This window comes from Convolutriloba macropyga, chromosome 13 (assembly GCF_964194025.1).
Source record: "Convolutriloba macropyga chromosome 13, txConMacr16.3, whole genome shotgun sequence".
NCBI lineage: Eukaryota > Metazoa > Xenacoelomorpha > Acoela > Convolutidae > Convolutriloba > Convolutriloba macropyga.
The window spans coordinates 27,478,858-27,506,251 of NC_134480.1; the positions used below are offsets into that span (position 1 = coordinate 27,478,858).

General features: G+C 37.3%; 1 protein-coding gene across 2 annotated transcripts in view; it reads left to right on the forward strand.

The window, feature by feature from the left end:
• The window catches only part of LOC142352031 (lipoxygenase homology domain-containing protein 1-like), a 63,788-nt gene that overhangs the window by 11,365 nt on the left and 25,029 nt on the right, over positions 1-27,394 (forward strand). The window contains exons 6-16 of one of the 2 annotated variants that reach the window (XM_075404372.1): positions 3,669-3,778; positions 4,292-4,670; positions 8,149-8,362; positions 13,180-13,349; positions 15,161-15,486; positions 18,572-18,680; positions 20,596-20,895; positions 21,235-21,404; positions 22,603-22,864; positions 24,844-26,722; positions 26,965-27,284. In XM_075404372.1, coding sequence (XP_075260487.1) covers positions 3,669-3,778; positions 4,292-4,670; positions 8,149-8,362; positions 13,180-13,349; positions 15,161-15,486; positions 18,572-18,680; positions 20,596-20,895; positions 21,235-21,404; positions 22,603-22,864; positions 24,844-26,722; positions 26,965-27,284 — 4,239 coding nt within the window. The remainder of the gene's footprint in view (positions 1-3,668; positions 3,779-4,291; positions 4,671-8,148; positions 8,363-13,179; positions 13,350-15,160; positions 15,487-18,571; positions 18,681-20,595; positions 20,896-21,234; positions 21,405-22,602; positions 22,865-24,843; positions 26,723-26,964; positions 27,285-27,394) is intronic. The other variant, XM_075404373.1, reaches the window with a different exon arrangement.

The window sequence follows — 27,394 nt, forward strand, 5'->3', positions numbered from 1 at the left end:
CTATTGATAATTAAGTGTTTCATTTGATCACGGATTCTAGAAATTGTTGATACAAGAAAATGCTCGTCGTATGTAGATATCTTTTTAGCTCTTGCAAAAGGGTTTCTAGAAATGTAGTCAACGAGTCCCATTTTTGCACCTGGCATATGCTCAATTGTGAAATTGTACGGTAGCAATCTATCTATCCATCGAGACAGTCGACTAATGTATGACTTGTTTGATCGGTGTTCTTTAAGTATGGACAATAGGGCTCTATGATCTGTCACTACCGTAAAGTTTTTTCCGTATAAGTAATATTTAAAATAATCATTTGACCAAACTATTCCCAATAGTTCCAGTTCGTTGACACTGTAGCGTTCTTCCGTTGAATTTAGAAATCGCGACGCGAAGGCTATTGGTTTCCAACCATCCGGTGTATTTTGTTTCAATGCTGCCCCCAATCCTGAACGGGATGCATCACATTTTACACGAACGTCCAGTTTAAGGTTGTAGTGGCTAATTTCTGTACTATTTGCTATTTTGTCTTTAATTTGATTAAAATGTTTAGTGTGTTCATCTCTCCAGATGAATTTTACTGATTTCTTTAAAAGTGGTCTAAGTGGGTGACATTATTGTGCTAGATGAGGTATAAATTTGCCAATATAATGTACTGATCCTAGAAATGATCTAAGACGTTTTAATGTTGTTGGTGGTGGTATTGTTGAGATTGCGGCTGTTTTGCTTTCTAAAGGTGATATTCCAGTCTGTGTAAACTTGTAACCGAGCCATTCTATTTCTGATTTAGCAAAATGACATTTCTGGAGGTTAATTCTCAAGTTATCGTCATCTAATTTCTTTAGACATTTGTGAACATAGGCTAAATGGTCTGCTTCAGTGCCAGTACTAACTATTATAATATCGTCCAAGAAACAATATGTGTTTTGTAAACCTATGAGAGTATAATCCATGGCTTTTTGAAATTCTGCCGGCATGTCTGTAAGTCCATAAAAGCCAGTTTTGAATCTATATGTACCGGTAGATTCTCCACATATGATGTTAAAATTAGAGTGTTTTGCTGTATCATGATGCAGTTTTAATTGACTATATGCATATTTGAGATCTAATGTGGTGAAATATGCTTGTTGACCGTTTTGTGTATCTGTGAGGTGTTGTGATATGGTGTCGATTAACATTTCAGTATTAGGCATTTGGTATTTATTTTTATGTATCGCTTTATTTAATACTTTTGAATCTAATGCGAGCTTTATCGACTGATCTTTTTTCACTGTAATTACAATCGGGGAAATGAAGTGTGCGTCAGAGCAACTAGATAGTTTTTCGATATGACCTTCAGTCTGTAATCTTTCTAATTCGCTTGATACTCTAGGTTGAAGATTTATCGGAACACGTCGGCCTTTTTGATGCTTTGCTGTGAACGTTTGATGAAACTTTGATTTTGCTACATGTGTTTTAGATAAACCAATACTCGAGACTAGATGTGGAAATTGCGTCGCGATTGACTCTTTAATTTTACATGTAGGATTATTGATGTTATAAACACATTTACCAGTTTCTGGTTGTTGTTGGACAACTGCAAGTCCCAAAGTAGTGAACAGATCTCGTCCGATGATATTTTTGTGTCCATCATCTACCACAGTCAATATTGCTGATTTGTCTTGCCATTGATTGTAGACTTCTGTGGTTTCCAAGTGCCCAATGACTTTGATCGGCTCATTTGAAAAAGTTTTCAAATTCCTTTTTTCCGTCGATTCTGTCCATTTAGCTGAGTTTGTAGATCTTAGGATTTTGTTTGCTAGACTTTGTGTGATGATACTCACGGCACTTTCAGAGTCAATCATAGCACATGTTTGTATTTCTCCCATTTGCACTTCCACGTTTAATGGTTCTAATTGATGAACTGAATCCGAAGAAATCGCTGCTACATAGTCGTCAGAGTCGCTATCATAGTTTGAATCGTACACCTGGTCGTACAATTGTTGATAGCTTGTTATGTAGTTTACTGATTCCTCATCATCACTTTTTTCCGGCGTCTGATCGATTTGGTTTACATTTGATTTTTGAGTTTTTTGAATTGAATTCTGTGATTGTTTTGTTTTTCGGCATTTTCTGGCGAAATGACCCATAATACCACAGTTATGGCATTTTTTACCATTCGCGGGACAAATCTGCTTATGGTTGTGGCTCCAGCGAAGACCACAATCCATACAAATAATTGTATATTGATAATTTTTTGGGACAGTTGGGTAGCGAGTGAAGTGTCGCTTTGTTGAAGGTCCATTCGCGTTGCGATTGCGCATTGAGTTATTATTGATGTAATTCACAGAAGTATTACCTGACATCAAGTTTTGGTTAATTTTCTGCTGATTCTGTGCTCCCATTTCCATTTGTATGGCGATCTCCAATGCTTTTGGTGGATCTACTGTTTCCGTCAACAATTCTTTCTGAGTCTCGTGATCAAGCATATTTAGTATGAATGCATCACGAATTAATGTAGTTTCTTCACTACCAAGATTGCATGCAATTCTCCGCCAATTCTATTAGACGGCCGTAGAAACTTTCTACCGATTCTCCTTTTTGCTGTTTACACGAGTAGAAAACAAAGCGATCGTAAGTTATATTACGAACCTTTGTGAATGAGTCCTCCATTGCTCTCCACAAATCTTTAAAAGGTTGTTTCTCGATCTGAAAATGAGGGTATTTGCTCATGAAGATCCGCCGTCCCTCTTTACCAATGCTTAGATATAGCAATGATATTGTCTTCTGTTCACAAATTCCCCATGGTTTGTCGCCACAGAGGATCCCGATTTCTTCAATCTTTGCGCAACGATTTTGCCAATTTACTTTCAATTGTTGGTTTCGGACTTTACGATCTCTTTCCGTTGCCTGTGTGTGGTTTTCCACCGGTGCTTCGTAGGTAGGTTCAGGCGGGTATGTCACTGTTGCTGGTGGATCATTCAACAGAGTATCCAATTGGATCCCTTCCTTAGCAAATAGAGCCAATTTCCATTGCTGCGTCCATTTGATCCACGTCAGAGAAGGTGTTGCTGTCGGTTTCTCCCAAAATGCTTCTATATGGAGTGGTGTTTTCTTTGAGTCCGCTGCTGACTGCGCCATGTTATACTCATACACAATGAGTATAGTCAATTGAATTGCAAATGACCTTGCAAAGACTGAGATAGGCACTTGCGTCGCGAATGGCAGGTTTAGTTGTTACTTTCAACTAAACTCTTTCTAGATTGGGCAATCGCGGTGCGATTGACTCTAACTGAACTACTCGGCTCAAATGAGAAGTGTTTTGCAAGGATTAAATTAAACTGAGCGTTAGCGCTGCAAATTGGAGAATGAAAGTTAATGATAATACAGATTATGAAAGAAAGTTTGTTCAGGTTTTAATCATACATAAAGGAAGCAAAGTTTGATTTGTTTACAACGTGAATGAATATATATCCGGTACAGACAGGATGAACAGACTTAACTGCTAAAAATGGGAGGATGTATATAGCAACTGAACTTAAATGGCATTCGCCCTTCAAAAGGAACTTACAACAATAAATTAGTTTAAAATACGGATATGGATACATGAAGGGTATCCATTGCCGTATGACATAGTGAACTAAACAGCTTTTAAATGAACTCAATTGGTCATTTGGGATTCTTTTTGTTAACAGGGAGTGGGGCCAATAGCGGGACGTGTGCAAATGTAGCAATCAACTTGTACTCAACCAGTGCTGATACTGGACCACTAATGCTTCAAAGAAACCACAACTCAATATTTCAGGTATTTCACTATTTCAACTTATTTTATTAAGTAAACTGCTAATCTGTTGTGTTGATGAGTTCAGCCATGATAACCAAGTTAATTGTCAATTCAATAATTTTGCTTGAAAAAAAGTATTTCAAGTAAGGTGTCTATTTTGAACACAATTTTTTTCACTAATATGCTTTGAATTTCAGGCTCTGTAGTATACATCACCAAATGAACTTTTCCACCTTTCATCACCAAATGTGACATGCTGTACATCATTAAAAATGAAGAAAGCCCTCTTGATATGTTAATTCCTCCAATCACAAATTTTTGTTCGTGCCTGACCTAAGTGGGAGAAAAAAAGCAAATTGTAATAAAGGCCTACTTCTTGTTGTTAAGAAAAAAAACGGACTGCTGATATTTGATTAATTAAACTGCTAATCTGTTGTGTTCATGACTAAAATCATGACAACCAAGTTAATTGTAAATTCAATTTCTTATGTCTCAAAATTAAAAATGGTTTCATAAAATAAACAACATTTGCAGAGATCCAAAACGGACATCTTCACTGTGCAAGCACGAGAACTTGATGACGTCATCAAGGTCCGAGTCAAACTCCTCGAAGACGACCCAACAGCCACCGACTGGTACTTAGAACGGCTCGCGATCAAAATCGGTTCCAAACCCAACATTGTGTACTACGCAGGATGCTCAAACTGGATATCCCAATTTGGGAATCCAACTGACCTCCGGGTTTCGACGAACCCTCTGGACTGTCTGAGGAACAACCGGTTCCTGGTTACGATCTTTACTGGAAAGGGAGGGGACAACGGGACTTCAGCTAATGCGTATATATCCTTGTGTGGAAAGCTCTCTACTTCGGACGAGATCTTGTTACCTAACGATGGAGCATGTTTCGAGCATGGTAATCCGAGATCCAGTATAATTGTTTTGCAAATAAACCTTTGCAAAATTTAAATAGTTAACAATTGAAATTTGAGATTATTTAAGGCCAATACTCATAGTTTTAAGACTTTTTATACATTGTATGAATATTTTGATTTTAAAATCAAGAAGTTCAAGAAAGCACTGCTGCTGATGAAAAGATCAGTATGAAATTTAGGGAATAATTAGAAAAAGGCCAGCCGAGGCCTATTGCTGTTCCTCAGTAATCACGCTGAAACCACAGTTATTAATATTAACAATAATTAATTAACTTTAGTGGAGTTTTATAAAGATCTAACATCATCTGTACATAACCTCGCACAAAACCCTTATGATCGTATTATTGTTCCGACCCACTTCAGTGGGGGAGGAACTATATATGCAAATGGGTTTTTTTTGTTCAGTCAATTTTGGCCGATCGATATAATCATCGTAGAGAGTTGTGAGTGGCATCGTTAGAAAGCCCGTCCAACGTAGAATATGGATTTAAAAGATTTTTTCAATTTTTGCTTTTTATAGGGAGTTATCGAGGTTTAAAATTTTGTGAATATTAGACGTAACGAGCTATATTTATTCACATTTTCGGTATTTTCGACCAAATTTTTGCCAATTTCGATGAAATATGTTAATATTTTTAACTGTAGTCTTATTGACTTTATGTCTAACGATAGAAGAGGGTTGCTCAATTGTTTGATCTGAGTTTTTTGGTTAAAATTTTTGCTAATTTTTTGGTTAATTATTGCTATTTTAGCCCACTTGCTTTAAATTTGAGGGAAGTATATACCTTAAAACTGCGGTCATATTCTTCTTAACCTCAAAAAAGAGCTAGTGTTACTCCTGTCGGGATTATCTGGGCTGATCTTGATCTCACCATGGATCCTTACGATAAAAAAATTAGATTTCAATGGGGCGCGACCTTTTTTTCAAAATATTTCCGCTAAGTAAATGTTTTTTATGTTAAATACGGACAAGAATTTCAGACCAATTTTCAATTAACGACAGATACTTTTTACAATAAACGCGACCCAACGGCATTATATTCGGGCTTCAGAGTTAAGCTCATGGTTTTTATGGCTCTGACCAAAGGTTTTCGTAAAAATATTATGGACTTCTTGAGTTTTGGTTTATTTGTTATACTGTTTGTAGCCCAATGACTTAGTATCTCCAATCAAAGATCCAGTTAGTTTTTCAGAAGGTATAAATGAACCTAAACAATTCTTTCAGTTGTTACCTAATGTCTGTTATGACTTTGAATTTATTTGTTTTAAGAAAATATCGGTGATTTTTTGAAACTTTCAATATTTACTCTTATTTCTCTCAACTTACAGTACAGTCTCAGCAAAAACAGAAAAAAACTGGTTTCGTGTGAGCCATAAATTAAAGTCGATAATGGTTTTATTTTCAACTAATGATTTCTTTGTTTTGATACTATGCGTTTTCAATTTTTTTTTTATTTTTGAAATTAATTGCGTACTTTATGAGTTCATTCTGTTTCCTTGCCAAATTGTCACATTATTAACAATTTTAAGCGCAGAAAAGCATAGTGGAGAAAATGTACTGCGTTGAAAAAAGGCGTATCTGTATTGGTTAATTGTTTTTGTTGAATATTTTATGCTTTTTGGCCGAGACACAGTTATCTGATTTGATGATTTTTTTGTTTTTGCCTCTGTTTTTCCTTGTTTTTGCTGTTGTACGTCATATAACTGATAAAGATAGGTCTCAATTGCTTCATCAGGACGTAACTTAAATTAGTTAAAGAGTTCAGTTCATAGCTTTTTGTTTTAATGACTTTTAAAAAATTTTTTTCAACTGTCTCCTTTGTACATTTTTTTCGTCACTATGTGACTCAATCTCCATAATTCGTCCCCATCTGCAAAACTTTTATTTACTTTTGTTTATTCAAGCGTTTTTTGCTCTTGGTTTTACGTTGTGACTGATTTCTTCGACCATTTTGCTTCATAAAGACTTTTCGAAATTTCTTAAATGTCAGTTTTTTGTTTTTCTCTTTTTGGCACGTCTACGTAGTCCCTCTATAAGGAAGACAAGGACAAAATGATGATTTATTCTTCTTGCAGGTAACCGCTTATAATTATAGTGCCTTAGACAGTGTGATGTCGTAAATTTGTTTGAAGTTTGGCTTCTTTTTATATTTGTTTTTTTTTGTGGGGTCGTGACTTAGTCTGATTATTAAGAAGTTATATTGGCTTCCTGAGGTGTTGCATTTTAATCCATCGCTTTCTGTTGAACTCTTAACTGAGTTTTAAAAACATTTGTTCTCAAAAACTTTTTTGGGTTTTTGAGCTTTGCCTTTTTTTTAAATAGTTTTTCGATCGGCTTGTAGCTCAGTAAAAACAGTCACAAACCGTTTCCAGTGAGCTATAATTTAATCATTCGAACGGTTTTAGCTTCAAACATTTGCTTCTCGGCCTTTTTAATACTGCTACTACGGGATTTCATAAAATTAAAAATAAGGATTTTATAGATTTGTATAATTTAAGGGATTTTTGTTTTCTTTTTAATTTGTAACATTAATTGTAGATCCCATTGGCTTTGAAACTTTGCGCAATTGAACACTGGTGATGACGTGTCTCAATTGTTTTCTATGGAGATATATATGAACATTTTAGTGATTTCCTTTTATATCTGATTACATTAATATTTGTGATATTAATTGTTTTCAAAAATAGAAAGGTATTTTTGAACTTCGCACCTCTTTGCTCTTGTTTGTCAACCTGTTATCCAGTCGCATTGAGGAATGGTCCCATATCTTTTCTAATGAAGTATAGCTGAAATTCTTTTATTTAGGTTTTATCTGATGCGAGTATCATTTTGTTCTGATTTTTTTTATTGTAGACATCAAGTTTTGGTCGTAAAGTTTTTGTTGTTAGATTTTTATTAATGTTTTTCCTAATAGTCCTATTATCAACAACTTTCATCGGCCCTCTAGCGTGGCATTATTGTATTCCATTGGTTGTTTATTGAACGGTATGCTTGTTTTTGAGAGATTTCTATCTCTTCATCATTTGGTAGCCAATTATGTCAAGAATGTGGATGAGTGGGGTCGGAACATTATGTGCGTACGCACATTACCGAGCCTCCTTGTATTAATTATAGTAAGAATTTGCAGTCCTGAAATATGGAGCCAAATCTGATCTTGGATGGGTCTGAGCATCTTTGTTTAGAAGAATTAATAGTTCCAGCTAATGGATTTTAACTACAATTATACTAGGATGGTTCTGACAGAATACCTTTGAAATGAGATTTGAGGTCACTTTTATTGGATCGAAGAAGCACTCGATAGTTTATCAAACGCGTAGTTTATCTGACCCCAAACGAGGAAAATTAACGTTACTTAGTTCGATTTGGTTTCCCTGCAATAATAATGCATCATTAATTGAGGAAAACAACACAGCGTGTCCACATTTTACTTATTTTTCTCACGCCTGTCAACATTGTAGGAGCTATAGCTGAGTTCACAATCCACACTCCATTTCTGGGAGGCTTCATACACCAGTTGCGACTCAGTCACGACGGAAGGGGTGACCGACCAGAGTGGTACGTGGACAAGGTCATCTTGGACCAACTGGACGAACCCCGGAGGGTGTATGAATTCATGTGTGGGCGGTGGTTGTCAACCGACAGAGAAGATGGGAGCACCAGTTGTGTCCTCAGGTTAGAAAAAATGGCGCCCAAGTAGTCCAGATAGCATTTCTGGGAAATTATCCAAAATTAAGCAAGGTTGACGACCGCGGTGCTCTGTAGTAGTAGATCATGATAAAATATGCAGCTAAATTTTACGCAAAAATTTGAAAATTTGTTTGTGTTATTTTGTTCTTTTAAATATCGGGATTTGTAATCATCTTTCCAGACGACTTGACATTTAAGTATTTTTAGTCATCTTGGTATAATGATATGACCTTTTGAAGATCACTTTTCTAAAATATAGGTTATTGGGCTTAACATGCGGTTTTTCTTGGCTTTTCGGCTAGTTGGGCAGTCTGATATTGGGTAGGTTAGTCTGATACCCTTAAAAATAGAGAATTAAATGGACTAATAGATCTTCGATTCCCCCAATTTTTTGAACTTTTTTCGAGGAATCACTATTGAATTAAGTAAACCTTAGTTTTTTTCAAAATAGAACAAATATATAACTTAGTTCAATTTTTTTCTGAATTGAATTAAAAATTAACTTGGTTACCATGACTAGGTTTATAAAACAGCACATCAACAGTTTAATAAATCAATTTTCAGCAGTTCATTTCAGTTTTCTAGATATGAAATATATGTTTCTATTCTCCCCACTTTGGTCAGGTAAGAATAGAACCTCATAATTAAATAAATTTAATCAATCGTGTTTCCATTTGGAATAGTAAAACCCACACAATCGGGTTTTCAACTAAGAGAGTGGAACCAACGCTATTTGGTTTGCAATTGGGATACTGAAACCCACACAATCGAAGGTCATGAGACATTAAGGAGGCTGCTTTTGCTTGCAGCTGGCTCACAGTTCTACCCTTTTTGCTATCAACATTATACCATCTCCTCGCATTAGTGTGATTGCAACCGATTGCGCAAGGCTGCTGAAAGCAACTGACAAACCAGCTAGGTACAAGGTTCTGTTGTCAGTGAGCAGAACTATTCGGTTCAATGTCTCTTTGACCAATTCAGAGAGTCCTCCAAATGATTCAAAAGCCACGGGAATAAATGGAACACCTATGTTGGGACATTGTTGATAATATTGCTCCAACTTCCTGTCTTTTGCAGCTCTCAGGGCAAAACCAGACTTACTGGCCGCATTTGAAATAATACTTGGTTGCATTGGGGAGGTAATGGTTATATCCAGAGCTGCCGGATGCCCAGCAGACCAACAAGGTAAATAAACATCTCCAGGTCAAGAATTTGTCTCTGGTATCAGGTTTCTCTGCTCGCAAACTGGTGACAGGTTGGCAGCGCTGCAAGCGGGAAAAATTTTGTCTCTTAGGCGGTCATGTCGCGAAAGCATATCGCCCCGTCCATGACATGCAACAGCATGATCAACCAGTGTATCCAAAAATCATGTTTTACAATAGTGACACTTCCTTTCTTTTTCATATATGGGAGCGCCCAGTCGGTACTTCACAGCTGCAGGAAACTCGTTTGGCGAGAGATGGAGGCGGAGAGCCGGTATGGGAGCTGTCGATAACCATGCTCCTGATTGAGGCAGAGATTGACAAAAAACGATCTTTTTCTCTTTCGGAAGTTTGATTTCAAATTAATTTATTGAGAGCAACTTTGCCGAGGACTTCCTGTATTTTGCTTTGATTGAGCTGCGATATTGACAAACCATTTAATTCATCAATCAATTTGGTAAAAGATTGATCTGCTGTCGGACTTTGGCCAGTTATATGCTCAACTGTATAAGCTGTAACGTAGCAGACTGCGATATGGAACCAAAATAAGTTGCTTTATCTGATCAGATGCTCGTGGGATTCCAATTCCAGACTTATTGATAGGCACACATGCTTCATGCCATGATTCATTGGAAAAAACTGTTCCCCGTATATTCTCAAAAGTTGTCCTTTGAAGCCAGTCAAATTCCTCAAAAATATGAACAGCCTCCTCTGATGGTGTATTGCAGCGCAGTGAATACACCATTTTTGGTGCACCCAGACAACTACGTAGAATGCCAAGAGCACACTGTGGGTGATTTATGTACTCAAGGTTCTCCAGTAACTTTTCGAACTTTTGAACACGCTTCTGTATCGAGGAAGCAACCAATCGGGGGGATCCAACAGCAGCACCCAGTGTTTCAAGTCCCTCTCTACTGTTTCTTTTAATTCTGCTATCGATCGTGTTCAGATCTCCTTCTGACCAGACCTCACATGTGTCTCTTCTGAGTTCTAGGCCGCAAGTTTTGCCCGAGACAGTCAATATATCTAAATCCTGCTTCAGTTCGGGTTTTGTTCCAGCAATAATATCATCGTCAAGGTACCAGCAGTGCTGGGTAAGATTAGGTATTTTCGATTTAATCTCTTCTATTATAGGGCACAAGTTTAGGGGGACAACAGAGGACCCAAGGGATCTCTTTGTTGCACTCCATATTGACTTGTTACAGATTTGTTAAAATAATAAAGATGACTGTGCTGTGAGTAGTAAAAAATGGCAAATGATGCAACACTCGGCATTAATATAACAGCTGCAATTAGAGTTTAACTTCGCTTAATTGAAGGCGTTTTTAAAATCGATCTGTATATTCCTGCATACTGTGAAAGCTGCATTTTCACAAATGTAATTTTGGTCGCGTGTATGATACTTTCACGTCCACCCTTGATTCCTACACCAAGTTGTTTAGATTAGAACAGTTCGGTTGACTCTGTTTGTGTTTGTTTGGCTATGCATTTTGCAACCAAACGTCGCAAGTCCTCGCCCACAGCTATCGGACGTTCAGGACCTTTTAATTTCTTTAAAGCAGTTAAAAAAGCACTGCAGAAAACTGGTGCCACTGACACAGGGAGCTGACCTCTGCCGGCCAAATTCACTAGCTTTGTTATGCTTGTAATAGGATGTTAAGATATATTAGAGGCAGCAGAATTAACTGCGTGCAAAATGTGTTCTGGGTTTATTTTGGATGGACCAGCAGCTGAGAAAATGGGGAACGCTTCTATTTGGGGAAAGCCAAAAAAAGTTGGCTCATCCAACTGATGAGCTTGAGAGCTGTAATTTCGGAGGGTGTAGAGTTTTAAGCTCTCTCAATGTTTGGATACTATCTGGCACTATTCCATCAGGGGACAGAATTTTTGCTGCTCTCCCGAATTGGCCTTGCAAGTACAGCGCCATAGCACGAGCTGCATGTGCTTCTTTGGTTTCATTAACCGTTTTTTGATTGCTTCATTGCTGCAGCTTCATACCAAAGTCAGGCGTAATCTCCCGCTTTTTAGCGCACAAACCGTTTTGACAATAGGTTTTCCTGATTTTGTTTGTGTTTCTTTCCATCTCTATTAGATGCTCGTAATAGGCTTTTACTAATGGCAAGTAGCTTCTTCCGGTTTTCTGTGCAGTTTGGCTGTGAGATACATCCCTCGATAGTTTTGGTGGGAACATCAGATCAGACCAACTGAGTCGAAGTTTGACCGGTATGTACCGTAGTGTTGAATTCTGATTCTTACAAATTGTTGCCAAGTCTGGCAGTCCAATAGGATTCATGTTTGGTGAACCAGGACTGACCTCTGTGCTACTTTATTTTCTTTCTGTTTCGTCAGTGAAAACTATTTCGTCAATGCAGGCTGCTATGTCACGTGGAATCTTTTTGGTGTTTGACAGTAAGGAACTAAATTGAGCGTATGCCCAAATGTATCGTGAGCACACCCATTCATCCAATTGTGGTCCCCAACTTGTGTAACTGATTTTACTTTTGTTGTTTTTGTGGCTTTTCACAGTTATTTTAAACAGCTTGATATCTCTCTCAGGATGAAACAGCACTGTATCAACAGGAACTTGAAAACGGGGGTCAGAGTCATCAACTGTCAAGTTGCTCATTGACTGTGTTAATCCAGAGGATTGGTTTCCGTTACTTAAAGTGTCTGATAACACATTGTTTTCAACAAAGCTAGAACTATCTGTTGTACATTCATTGTTTTGAACTTAGGAAGTTTTTATTTTATTTCCTTTTCTCTTTCCCATTCCTCGTTTCTATTTTCCAAATAAAAAAAAGTCACTGCTGATAAGAGGAGAAGCTTCTTTCAAATCTGGTCTTATCTTTGGGCTGCCGACTGCTGAATAAATTTCAATATCGAAAACTGAAGTAACTATAAATATTGTTGTTTTCTTCTCAATGAATAACAAAAACGTGGGGAGGGGGACGTTACCGGAAAAAAATCAATCGCACGAGCAACCAATTACTATCAAAATAGGAACAATCTCACCGGGGGACTGCCATTCTTCATCTTGCCCCAATAGACCCAAAAACACTTCCAGTCAGCTAAAGTAACAAACAGGTCGCAAAAACACAGGTAATCTTTGGTAACTTTCTCTTTTTGAGTTGCAGATTTTTTTAGGAGCTAACCGCGCACGTGCAAGTTTTCTATCCGCCATTACTTGACTCTGATCAACTCTGATCATTCCTGACATGGTTCTAATTTAAATCAACAGACCATTAATTGAGTTTAGCGTCCCTCTCCTGTTCTTTAATTTCATCAATTGCTTTCTTTTTTCGTCAACTCGGGCAATTTGTTCAACTCCCCTCTCTTTGGGTGAGTCGAGAAGAGTGGCAATCGTGGTTGACTAAAATTGTTGTGAAATATAACGTCTAATCCTTAATCAGTCTAATCCTTAATCAGATAATTCTTAACAGCGATGATTATCTCTTCTTTTCAAGCGGTACTCTAATGAGACGTGAAATTTGATCAATTGAGGGATTTAAATTGGGTGATTTCAAGAATTATGCCTGGTTGCCACCTCTCATATGGTTGTAATAGTTCTGTTATGACAACAAACATCATTCAATTTTTCAGGCCGACAGGTTTTGAAGACGTGTTGGGTGGGGACATGAGAGATGGGGACAGTTTGACTGAAAACAGATTCGTGATCACAGTAAGAAACAACCATGACAAGGAAACATCCTCTGAGAAGCGATGCAGTTGTTTATTTGTCATACTCTACGGAGAGGAATCATATGGGGAGGGTTAGTGTAATTATTCATTGACTTGGTTGACCACCATAAACTTTTCTTAGCAACCATATCAAAGCCATTTATGAAGTTTGTGGTAATTTGGAAATCATACAGCTGACCATGAAAAAATCAATTTTGCTCGAAAATTTTCTAAAACAAAAACAAGCATTGAACTCTGCGTGGAGAAAAACTCATCGAGAAAAAAAAACATTGAAAAATAGTTCATGGTATTTCGGAAAACATATCCAAGACCATTCATATTCATGGTGCCATGTAAGACCATAGGAATCAAAGTTAAAATTTTTTTTAAAAAAATACGGAGAACAATACCTTCGATGGCTGTAATTACATTAAACCTTCGAGTGGGTCATGTAAGGATCTTGTATGGACCATGTCAGAACCATGTATGATACCAATATGACATAGGTCGCGTAAAGTGGTTAAAGCGGAGACTGTTATAAGTGATGTATGGGTGTTGAAAGAACGCACAAATGTGCTCACCGGATTCTTGGAAACCATATAAGAATCATATATGGAAATATTGGCAATCATAAAAACTTTTTGGTGGCCTATTTGAAACCAAATATGGTTCTTGGATATCGCTCCCAAGAAAAATCAAACTGGGTGTCGGAATTATCAATTGACTCAAAAAGGAGCGAAATACAAGCAGTCAGATAAAGATCATTACAAGCCAGCGCCAATTTGTGGAATTCGGTGACAATTACAAATCTTTCCGGTGACCTTGTAATGGAAAGATCATTACAAGTCAGTGCCAATTATTGTGCCAATTTGTGTAATTCAGGTGACAAAGACCTTGTTGTATAATTACCAATTAGAATAACCATTCCTTTGTGGTCATATCCCTCATTGTAAAGCCGTTATTACATGTTGAGAGTAAGAAACGTGTCGTGGAATTAAAGGAGAAAATTGGACCAATTGATCAATTATTTTTATCAGTGGCACTGGCTTGTAATGTTTAATAATTCGCAAAAATTACTAAACTTTGCATTGCGTGGGGAAAATGAGTTGTTAAAAAGGCTACAGAGCGAACCATTGACCGAAATAATTTAAAAGAAAGGGACATTAAAAACACTATTACATTTAATGGACTGTAAAGTTCAACGAGAACCTTTCTGTAAGACCCATTTGAAGGTAGTCAAGTTGTCAATATCCAGGGTTAGTTTCGCTTTGTCAAACGACCATGCTCGAGATAACTAGTTTATGGAAAGAAATCATTTCGACTCGAGAGTGAATAGTTAGAATAGTTCGACCCAAAAACTTCATGCAGGAGTTTAACTCGGACCAAAACGTAAAGATTGGCACTAGCTCGACCCAGAACCTGACATAGGATTTTCGCTCAACCGAAAGGTAAGGCTGGAATTTTGCTCAACCGAAAAATGATGCTGGAATTTTGCTCGACCTAAAATAGTCAAACCAAGCTCAAAAAACTGAAGTTGGCTTTTAAAGTTTGCTGGTGTATATAACGTAGTCCATGCATGCTTCTTCATAAATTCACATAAATACATGAAAACAGACTGTCAATAATCCCAAAATGTGGGTTCCTCGATATACGAAAGGACCAAGCTCGAACAAGATATGCTGCTTAAAGACTGTGAAAAGACTTTAGCTCGAATTTAATTGTGATGCGCTTATGCTTAATTTTGCCCCCCCCCCCCCCACTAGACATATAAAATTTTTCGTAAAGTATAGAAAAATGTGCCAGTTTTTAATCAAATCCACACATTTTTTTTATCGTTGACAAGTTTTGGCTGAAAAGTTTGTAAATAAACGGTTACATCAACACTATAGCCAATTGTTTGTAGATGGTGGATACATGGAAGTTTCATCATCCAAACTCTTCATGAAAGGAAACTTCACACCTCCACCCGGAATCAAACCAATCGATCATACCCTAACATCCCCCACCCCCAGTCCCTTAACCCAACTTGGAATCGGGCTAAAAGACCCTTCAGGTGAAGAGGAGATCTTCATTGATGACGTCATAGTGTACTGTCCCCAGACATGTATACAACAGGTGTTCACGTGTGGTGATTGGTTGTCTGGGCTGCAGAGGAATAAGTTGCCAGAACGGATATTGTTTGAACGGATTGAGGAGAGAGTAATTAGGAAACCCAAACGAAATTGGACTGTTAGTTTAGTTTCCTTGACCTATTTATATTAGCTGCAAATGCATGACATTACTCTGCTCATACTTAATTTTGGTGTATGAGTAATTTTTAGACTATACAGGAAAAGTTTGGCCTGGGCGAACTCTATGACCTCAATATAATCATAATGAAGAAAAACTGCTCATAAAGAAACTTAAAATGTTCTGGAGATACAATCCCAGGATGAGGTGCCCGACCCAAGCCAGCCCTGATCAGACGGACTTGGGTCGCGCACTGGGGTAAAGCGCAACCACTCCACAGAGTCTGGCATCACTGTCTACGGTCTGGATAGTCTGATCAGGACCCCATCCAGAGTCTGCACGGTCAGATCAGGGCACTACTTGCGATCTGGACAGTCTGATCAGATCCCCGCCCAGAGTCTGGATAGTCTGATCAGAGTGGGGTCTAGGGTCTGGATAATTTTGTGGTATGGTCTGGACTTCTGAAGAGAGCTCTTTCCAGAGTCTGTACGGTCTGATCAGAAGCCTTTCCAGGGTTTGAGAACTGAATTAGGTTTTTACTCTCGAAATGTGCTGGTTCAGCGCTGAAATGCTCTGAGACTCAAGTTCGGGTAGCATATTGGTAACCCTTAATAGCATGTTTTGGTTTGGAAAATGTTTTGAGTAGACCAATGAGATGTAGAATGGATTGAAATGTGGGGCATGATAAGAAAAAAGGCAGCTGAGAACATGCCACTGTGGACTAATGCTGTTCCGCTGGGATTACGCAGAAATCAGAAGTATTATTATTATCATTACTACTCGAGATCCCAACCGGGGGCTAGAGACCTAGAATGTTGTCATCAGACCTCGAGCTACTCTAGTACAATAAATATTGATATCATTGTCTAATTGTTGGCTCGGAAATGTAAATTAAGCATGTATTCTTCGTCTAAAAGTGCAGCAACTGCAAATATTGCCATGATTGGTAGCTAGGTTGATGCTCACGAATGAACTGAACATATTCATCGCACCCAGCTTGGGAGTACACAGCGGATTTGTCTCCGAAAACCAAGACAGTCAAGTCAATTATAGGAAATGATTTGGATTATTAAATCAAAAAGTCTGAACAATAGTTTCAATTTTAACGTCGGTTACATCCAATGTTGTTCAATTCTCCATTTCGACAGAAAACACTGTTTGTTCTCTCCACAGATTCTGCCATCTGGAATTGAAATACCGGGTCGAATTCGAATGGTTAACTTGTAGGAACTTGCAAGTTTCTTACAAGGCGACGTATGACATGTTTTCCTTCCAAAAAATTGCAAGTTCTTACAAGTTAACAATTCAACTTAGAAGTTCTTACACGTTAACCATTCCACTTACAAGGCTCTTCAAAGATAAACACTCGACTCACAAGGTTTCTTTGAGTTAAAACATATTTTCATACGAGATAATCATTCTGCCCATACTGTAGCAAACAACAGTAACACGTCGCAAGATATGAATGGAAAAAGATATTCGAAACAAAAATATAAAATCTGGAAAAATGTGAATTGAAATCATAGAATAAAAAATGGGATGAAAAAATGAAGGTCGAATAAATTATTTAGAGAAAAATGCTGACATATGAAGATGAAACTTCAATCGAACTCGAAAAGGGGTATCAAATTTCAGGAAAATTCCACAAAAAGTAATTGAGAAGAAGCTAATTAAGATCTACTATTTATTAAAAAGAATTGCAAAATGACTTTATGAGTAAACAAATTTCAAAAGTAACCGTTTTTTCAACGTTGGTTGGATTGTATTGTGCTATCCAACATGAGCAACTAACTGCCACGCGTTTTCTACGATAAATGACAGAATGTTAAATTGAATTAACCAATAAGAGTTCAGCTCAACCGGAATTAAATCGGAAGAAACTTACAAATTAGCCATTCGACTTTCAAGTTCGCACAAAATAACCGTTCTACTTGCAAGTTCTTACAAGTTAACCTTCTTTTACAAGAAACTTGCCAATTCTTACAATTTTAACATTTGGTCTCTACCTGGGATATCATATCTTGTTCTGTTTTTCATTCTCCTCGTTCATTGGGTGTGATCGAAGACTTTGGATTGACATAGAACGAGGTAAAATATACCAAATTGTCCTCTTTATTTGGTAGGGACGCTTGTTCATAATATGACTACCTAACTACGAGTTCTCAACAATTGGGTGAAATAATGCGAAAAAATCTGTTAACAGAACAAGATAACTTTTGCAAGAAATTTCAAGAAAGTCTAGTCGCAGTTAAAATTTTGGCATCGGATAGCTTCATTGGAGATAATTTTATTGGCCTGAGATAGTTTGTTAAGGAGCATTTCGGCGTGGGGTCTCAGTGTGGGCAAAATTGACGAAAATAAAAGTACGGCAATTTGGAGCAACGGATTGAAAGCTCAGGGTAAAGCGCTACAAAATAATGTCACAGCAACTGCATATCTGAATATCTTCAGAAGTCTACGGATACAATGGTTCCAAAAATTGGATTATTCTGCATCATACTGCATTACTCTTTCACGCAGGCTTTTTTACTGAAACAGTACTTCGACTCCTCTTTTTTCAATTCACTTGTAGTTAGATAATTTTCACGCACATTTTTGAAAGAACACTTTTAGTACTTTCTTTTTAATCTGTAAATAGAGTGCATTGACCGGGACTGTTTTGTCTGGGATTGTTTCACCGATAAAACTCATCCATGGTTAGTAGCTGTAATTTATAATGGTTAGCTATCCAGCAGCAAAACCTCCTATCATGTTTTTGTGATAGCCTCTTAGTCGTTTTGTATGTTTTCTTTTCTAGTTTGTCAACAATTGCAACTTGCGTTGAAATTGCCTCTTTTTCTTTTCTTAATGTATTCACGCCCTAACACTGGACATCAAACAGCCAGACATTATCGCAAAATAAAAACTAAATTAAGCAAATGATAGCTGGGTGCAATTGTGAGTGACTAAAAATTTTGTGAGACTAAACGGTTAATCCTTGATCAGATGCGCAAATTTAACAGCGCTCTGAATCTCATCCCCCTCATTTGGTACTATATTGCAAAGTGAAAAAAGGAAAAATGTCTATCAACTACGATTTTTTCAGCTCACAATATCTGGACGCAAGGGTGAATCTGAAGATATTCCAGGAAAACTGAAGTTCATTTTCTGGGGCAAGGAAGGCCACACCAGTCTCCTTGTGATGCAAAGCCCTCGTAAGTTGTACATTAGGTTTGATTAAATTCTGCATTAAATTCTGTACATTAGGTTTGATTAAAGTTCAAAATTTGTCACATTCTTCTCTCTGGGTCACATTTGAGCCCAGAACGATATTTTTAGTAGCGAATTTGCAGCACATTTCTGATGAGATAACTTCAGACAAATTCCATATTTTCTTACCATAATTCAAGTGGGTGAACACCAGCTGTTTAGTCGTTGATTTAATTTATATCTCAACTAATGACGGCGGTGATATTAAACCGATGCAAGCAGTTGCAAACTGTGATTGGGATTTTGGATAACTGTGCTTACCCAGTGAACTGAAACTTGGTGCACCTTGATAAGACATGCATGATCTTGACACTTCTTGTAAAACTTGAAAAATCTTGCCAAGATCTTGAAATACCAACGTATCATGGTAAATCTTGTAAGATCTTATCAAGAAAGACCAAGAAAATTTCTCAGTCATCAACACAACAGATTAGCAGTTTAATTAATCAAATATGAGCTGCCGTTTCTTTTCTTCACAACAAGAAGTAGACCTCTGTTACAATTTTTTTGTTCTCCCAGCTTAGGTTAGCTAACAACAAAAACTTGTGATTGGAGGAAATAACATAGCTAGAGAGCTTTTTTTTCTGGATACATACTGCTGTTTTGTTGTTTTTCATTTGAGGATCTTTTCAAAATGAGCCCCTTTTTAGGTTGCTCGCGCAAGCACCATCGTCAAATTGATTTTTGTTTGATGCCCCCAACTCATTTGGGTGACAAAAACATCAGGGCGGTAATAATCGGCGTTAAAATTTGTTAACCCTACTGATTGGGTGACATACAAAAAAGATTTTTTGAATCCATGCCAGTAGACATTTAGTCTACAAGTACGCTGCCCTCTAAGGTTTGTTAACAAATGTTTGACAACTTCTATTCGGTTACTACTGGAACGTCATTTTTTTCACAAGGTATGAAAACTGCTCGACGTATCTCGACGTAATCGAAAAGAAATCAAAGTCTTCATTCTGAGAACTCAACACACTAAAAATAAAATAATATTAAGGTAAATTTACCTTAACGAAGTCAAGCTAAACTTTTGTTAAGATACAGTTAAGTTACCTTAACTTGACCTTAGTCTGAGCTAAGGTAAACATTTAGCTTAGATTTGTTTTGTTGAATTTACCTTAAACAATTTTGTAACAATCTGATGTTTATAATTGCATATTTTTAGTAAAGTTACAAATAAAAACAAAAAGTTGACGCTTGCTAAAAATATGTTTTTACACAGAAAAGAGAAATTTTGCCAAAATCAATAATTGACATAATTGAGAAGAGTAATAGGTAGTCATAAATTTATAATTTTGGTATTCCTTGGGTTCTTGAAACCGTTTCTGTTGGTCATACATCAATCAAGATACCTTTCAAACTCACAGGCAGCGGTTTTTGTTTCACTTCAACTCATTTTTAGTTTTAGTTATGTCACAAATTATGTCACTAAATTAACTAAATGCCTGCCATTCGTAGCTCAAATTTGCAATTTAATTTGATATAACTAATCATTGAATGAGGAAAACAAGCATAGATAAGTGGAAAGATCAAATAAATAGCATATGAGTAATTACTACCAAATTAGTTACAAACCAAACAGTTCAGAAGTTTAACACTTGCTGTGACTTCTGTTAAGGTCAGCTGTAATTTGTGTTATTAAACTTATTTTTCGACCAAATATGCAATTTTTTATGGCCGTTTATCATTTGTAAGTTTCCACAGAAATCATATATGGTGTCATTAACTTTCTTTAATGGTGGAAACGGCCGGGACACCCATTTTGAAATCAGAAATTGTTATTGAAAATATTACTTTTAAATCTTTGGCTTTTGTCAATTCTAAATCAAGGTGGTGACTTATTTTAGCACTTTCTAGTTTCAGGTTTCAACCACTCAACAACTGTGTCTCTCGACGACGTTGGAATCCTGTTCAAGGTCACTTTGGATTACGAGCCTGAAGACATTGGCGAATCTAAACTCTTTGTCAAAAAACTCACTCTGAAAGGCGACGATCGGCGGGAAAAGTATAAGTTCGAATTCAAAAGTTCATTGTCGGCCGATAGAGGGCCACCTTTCAGCTTGGCATGTGACATTGCGGCTGAGAGTGATGGTTTGAAAGTGAAAGCTGCAGATGCAAAAGAGTATAGCATTGTGATCAAAACTTCAGATGTGAAAGGTCACCTTTTGCTATTTACCAAATTTTACCTAGTAAATTTTGTTGCCATGTCAAGCCAGCGCCCCTATCAAATGAAAACAGAACATTCGGCGGGTTTTACAGTTATGATCCTTGATTTTTTTGTGGAATTGGTCTCCACTCATAATTTTTTGAGTCTTAATATATTAAATTCCGGATTTCTTTGAATAGCTAATTATTGAAGTATACAGTATACCACCTATTACTTGAGCTATGTTATCACAGATACTCAAAGAGAAATTGAAAAATAAATAAACTTCGACTAATTTTGACAATCTGACAAAAGTTACAGATTCAATTTTTGTTTGCTTCTAATTTTAGGCGCTGGCACCTCAGCCCTGGTGAGTTTGGCCATAGTTGGGGATAAGAGTGACAGTGGATACAGGAAGTTGTTCCTCAACCCAGAAATCAACTCCACTGACCTCTTGTTCCAATCTGGGTCAACATGTTGCTTCAAGTTCACTTGTGTGAAACTGGGAGATATTGATCACGTATGCACCCGACATTCCATCATTTGAATTAGCCAGAACCGAAAAAGTTACTGAAACGATAGCTAAAGGTTAAAATGTGAACAAATTCACAAACTTTTGCAGATTAAGAGTGAGAAACTATTCAAACCTTGTAAATTTTGCTTGGTTTGTAAATGATGTGGGGAATGTTCACACCAAGATCTAACAACCAATTATCTCCAATAACTAAAGTAGCAGATTGATATAGACTGAAATAACGAATGGAGAAATCGCAAGAGCTGAACAAAATCCGCCCTAACAGAAATCTGATAGTGGAGTAAAATTTGGGACAAGTGGAGGCCCTCAGTGGCCCGAAAGTAGACACACCAAAACTTGACCTATCAATGAATCAACCCGGTTGGACGTGTAACTGAAGCTGACTTCCTATTGGTAAAGAGAAAACCACACGTATAGTATTTTTTGGACGGTGTTTTTTTTGTCACTCAGTTTTTTAGTGTCAACACTTTTTCGGACAACGACCCTCTTCTGTATCAGTCTGTGGGTTCGCTAATTGACGTTTTAGCTGATAGTTTTTTGGGTCATTGACCTGTAGGCATTCTCAGTTTTCCAGTCGTTCCCCCTTTCGAATTTTTTTGGATCTCTGTCAAATATAAGGCAATATAACATAACCGACTAATGTCGGAGCAATTGCTCTGAAGCGACTAGTGGTAACTTAAATTGCAGCCTGCTCCACTCAGGTGGGGGGGGGGGGGGGGGCTGGGGGTAAGTAAATTCAATAGGAGGGGGCTTCAAATGACGTCATTGGACGTTATTATATACCACTATAACCCCTAATAAAATACAAAGTGAAACAAAATAAAAAGTGAAAAATACACCAATCTGCACTCAATTTTCATTTGAATACTAGTAAAGAACTGCCGCCTCTTGAATTCAGCTGGTGACATTCGCGAATGAGAGAGAAATTTAGATCCTCCGAAACGAAAACCTCAAGGGCGTAAAAGTTACTCAAAAAATCAAAATGGTCAAGCGACTATTTTGCATAGAAAAAGAACAGCAACACGTATACAATAATTGCTTCAAACTTTGTTCAAGAGCAATTAATATTAAGGATGGACATGCAACACATTTCCAGAATAATTAATTTGTGTCTTCAAGGTCAATTCAGGCTGTGGTCTCGAAAGATGCACAGTCGTTTAAACTCCGTGTTTTCATTCTACAGATCATAATTGGCCACGACGGCAAAGACGAGGAACATGATTGGCTATTAGATGAGGTCATAATATATGAACCAACTCCGGAATCACAACAATATCCTCAGGCGAGAAGCGAGAGACTCGTGTTTCCCTGCGGCAGGTGGATCTCAGCAACGAAGCACGACTGCAATACCCAGATAGCCCTGTACCCACTTGGAGTGGGTAAAAACAGTGACAAGACATTCTGCAGGGATTATAGAGTGCGCATTCTGACCGCTGATGTTCCAGGTAAACCTAAAAAAGGAACATTTTCGGTTAAAATATGGGTTTCGTTATTCAACCAAGTATTACTCAATTGATCGGTACATGAGGTATCACAGTTGTGTCAATTGATAATAATAAAGTCAGTTGGTTTAATTACAACAACAGCTCAATTCAAAAGACATCCAGCGTAAATTTTGTTTCTACGAAAAAGAAACACATTCTGGTCTTCAAAGATGATATGTGAAATGAAATCATGAAAAACTCATTAATGGGTCTTATAGGGTGAGTAAATGAGCGGTTTTATCGAATAAACGGTCACTTCTGATTGGGAGATAAAATATCGGGACTCAATGCTGATCAGGATTCATTGGTTGTGAATATTAATTGGTTCCCTTTTGTTGTGTGAGTCAAGAATCAAGAATCTTTCCGCACTAACAAATCGCTAAAACTTAGATTCTGCGTCAGTACCAGTTTCCCTATTAAATTCTTGACAAAATGATCTAAGTAATTTAAACTTTAAGTATCTTATGTCAAGGTTCTCGGAAATGTTGACTATCTGTTGCCAAACAGGCCAACAAGAGTTCAACAACAAATTAAATTTGTCTCACCCGAAGATGGCAGGGTTTTTAAAAATGCATCGTTATAAGAAATCAAGAAGAATGTTACGGGCGATATTGAATTTGTTCGAGCGATATTGGGATTGAACCGACTTTGAGTTGAAATGGTTGGATCGAAAACAGTCGGCGTTAATCTACCATGATTCAAAAAATGTCCTCAAACAGGAGTTTGAGAAAAAAATGAAAAAAACTGTTCGGATGGACAAAAACATATTATACCAGTGAAAAATATTATTACTTTGCTAGCTATTTTTATTTTTTTTAATTTGTTGCTAATTTTCTTAATACTCATTTGCGTGATTCATTTTAGACGTGGTCAATTTGAATCAATTAGTTCGTTTTCGATTTCAAAATGCGGTTACAAGTTGTCGTCAATTCGTTCTTTTTTGTTCATTCCTTTGATCAAGTATTTCTGTACCTTCTTTACTTTTGTCTTTTTCACTTTCTGAATTCTCCTCTCATTGGGTGAGTTTAAAGCAAATTAATCATGAAGAGCTCTCACCTCTTTTTGGGTGACAGATAACCAGGATTATTTGTAATATTGTCGCAAAATCAACCAAACAATCCTTCCCTCGTTGGTAGATCAATTGTTATATACTTCTTTGGAGTTTGACTACTTTTTCCAGTGCGGTAACTTGTATTATCGTCATAATTATTCTCAATGTGCCATCCTCGAGTTGAAAAGATTGCAGCTTTCACCTGATACGTCTTATGCAATATTTGGAAAACACATTCTTATTTTGGCCCTAGTTAATTTTAATGTTTGTTAATTTTAATTTCGAGGGACAAATTCCAAATCAGTTGAGAAGGTTTATTTTGCTCCAATCTCATTATAATTCGTAAAATCTTGGTTCACAGCCAATCATTGAGAATAATATCAGTTCAGTTCGGATCACCCCTCTTGTTGGGTGAGTCATGAGTTGAGGAGGTTGTATGTTATAGAGATCTAATGGCAGAAGGGCAACTTATTAATGTAAAAAAACAGTGCCAGGTTTCTAAAGTTTCTTTTAAAAGACCAATGAAACGACTGCTGTAAGTTCAACTTGAATATCAACAATAAGACCGTAAGTCAATTTACGGATAAGTAGGTGAACTTCAGGCGGTTATGAAATATCCACGGTCCCAGTTTGGTAAACAGCGAGGTGGTCAAAAAATAGCACCCGGAATCCTGGGTGAAAAATTTCAAATCTGAATATTACAAATTGTCTTACTTTTTAAAAAATCTTAGTCGGTATGAAACGTTCACTCTCGTTTCCGATCTTGAAGTAAAAACCCACACAAACGGGTTTTCTGAGCTTGCCTTTGACTGCTCCAATTTGAAGCATTGAATCGCGCATCATTAATGTAATGAGAAAAATAAGTAGCAATTGGTATTCTGAATTTCAGACACTGACTCCGACATCTCCTCGGCTTACATTTCTCTGTTCGGCACCCAATCAAACGCCACCGGATTGAAACTTGTGGCTCACGAACGACAGGGCGCCCTACCCGGAGGAGGCAACCTTTTCAAACCAGGGCGGTGGGCTGAATTCTCATTCCGAACCAAACAACTCGGCGAGTTGGATCGCATTTTGATTGGTCACGAAGATGAAGATAAAAAGTGGTTTGTTGACAAAATTGACGTCACCTGTAAACAAAGATGTGAACAAACACTATTTCTACCGCAACGCTGGTTAGCAAAATCTGAAGGTGATGGAAACTTAAACACTGAAGTTAATCCCTCCGAAATAACTTACGGCAAGCCCAAAACGAGGTACAACATTGCAATTTCAACGGGAGAACAAGGAACACAAGGTGATGTATTTATTACCATATTTGGAAGTTGGGGTAAAACGGACGAAATCGCCTTGCGAAAGTCTACAAGTCAGTTCGGAGCAAATAAAACTGATGATTTTGAACTTGAAGATATCGACGTTGGTGAAATTGACAAAATCCGATTTCGATATAATCCAGTTGAGTCGGAAAGCTGGAATTTGAAATCTGTCCAAATTTCGAGAATTGATCCAATAAAATTACAAAGATTGCCGTCAAAAGCTTGGGCCAAACGTAATGTAACTCCAAAGTACACTTACGATCATAGAAAAGAAATCAACTTTGACAAAACTGATTTTAACTTGAAATATCAGTTCAACTGTGAACAAAATTTCAAACCTTCCAAAGCGGTACCAACTCCTGTTCACGAATTCTTACATAAACTTCTCGTCTCAAATCGACACAAAATTGATGCCAAAAAATCTTCATACGATGTTGTTCTTCAAACAAGTCAAAGTTCTCAAAAGTTGAAAGATTCGAAAGATTGCAAATTCTTGGTCAACATTATCGGAACCAAAAGTGACTCCGGATTCAGAGAGTTCTGCGGACAAATTCCGGATTCGGGCAAGCAGGCAACTTTAAACATAGAAGCTTTGAATATTGGAATGCCGGAAACGGTCATCGTGAAAACAGATTCCTCGCTGAAGTGGATTTTAGACAGTGTCAATTTGCTGAACTCCAAAAAAGAGTTTTATTTCCCAGCCGAAGTTTCCTTTAACGTTTCCGAGGTTACCGGTCAAATTAATCACACTTTAATACCGATGAACAAAAATTTAGTCAAAGATCAATATAGCACCTCTAAATCATCAAAAAGCGGTTTAATCAGTTTGTGGAAGAAATTTGGCCTTGAAATGAAATTAGGCAAAGTTGTTTATCGAGTACGAACTTTTACAAATTCTGCGAATGATATTGAAAACGGGGATGAAAATGTTTACTTTTATTTATTGGGAAATTTTGCCAAATCTGAGAAATTCATTTTGTCGCAATCGTTGCTGAACAAAAACTCATTTCAGTCAGGACAAACGGATGAGTTCGATTTAGAAACTGTCAATTTAGGATCCGTTGAATCAATTCTGATTGGCTGGAAATCGAAAAATAGCAATTTACATCAAATACCGTTTGAAAAGATTGAAATTCGAGCTGGTCAAACCGGAAATCAGTGGTCGTTTAACGGAAGCTCAAATTCCGAAGAAACTGAACAAAATCGGAACATAAATGGATTCTGTGAAAGAACTTTACATCACTTACCGTCATTTGAAAGGGAATTTGAACCACTTCAGTTTTACGAAATTCGAGTGAAAACATCCGAAAGTTTTAAAGAGGGTTCGACCGAGGCAAATGTATATCTGCAGCTTTATGGCGATGAAAGAAAAAGTGAAGTTTTGAATTTGGTTCCTCGCAAAGATCTCAGAAGCAAACACTTCAATTTAGGCTCGGAAGACGTCTTTATAAGGTAAAAATCATTAATTATTTCCTGGAGTTTCAAATTTTTCTCTCGACCTTTTTTCAAATTTTGTAAATGATCTTAACTCTTCAGAATAAAGCGAGCAAAAATTATCCAAAGAATGAGGCAAGTCACTTGTGATAAAAAGAACCAAGAGAAATCCAAAAAAGATCACTCAGCTATCGCTTACGCAGCAATTAACTAGATCAATTAGTTAACAATAATAAATTTCCCACTTTTTTAAATTGCAGAGAAATGGAATCCGTTGGCGACACCATCCGAAAGATCCGAATCGGACACGACAACTCTGGCATGCGACCCGGCTGGCACCTCTCCTGGGTTGAAATCCGAGTACTCCAGGGTCAGTACGACTCTTTATGCTACCACTTCGAGTGCAATCGGTGGCTCGCGAGAGACGAAGACGACAAAGCTCTGGAACGGGAGCTGAACCCGAGCAAAGTGTGGGCTTTCAAGTACGACGAAAGTGGTAATTTGGATAAAACCGAGAAGACAGTTGAGAAATTGTCGTTGAAGTTATACACTGTGCATGTATACACTGGTAGTGTTTCAGGTAAGACCAGATTTGAGATAGAGAGATGGGATTGGCTGTACGATGTTCTTCAGAGCTCGAGACTCTTACCCTCTCTAGACCTCAAGTTTTTTTAAAAGTCTGGTAAGGGG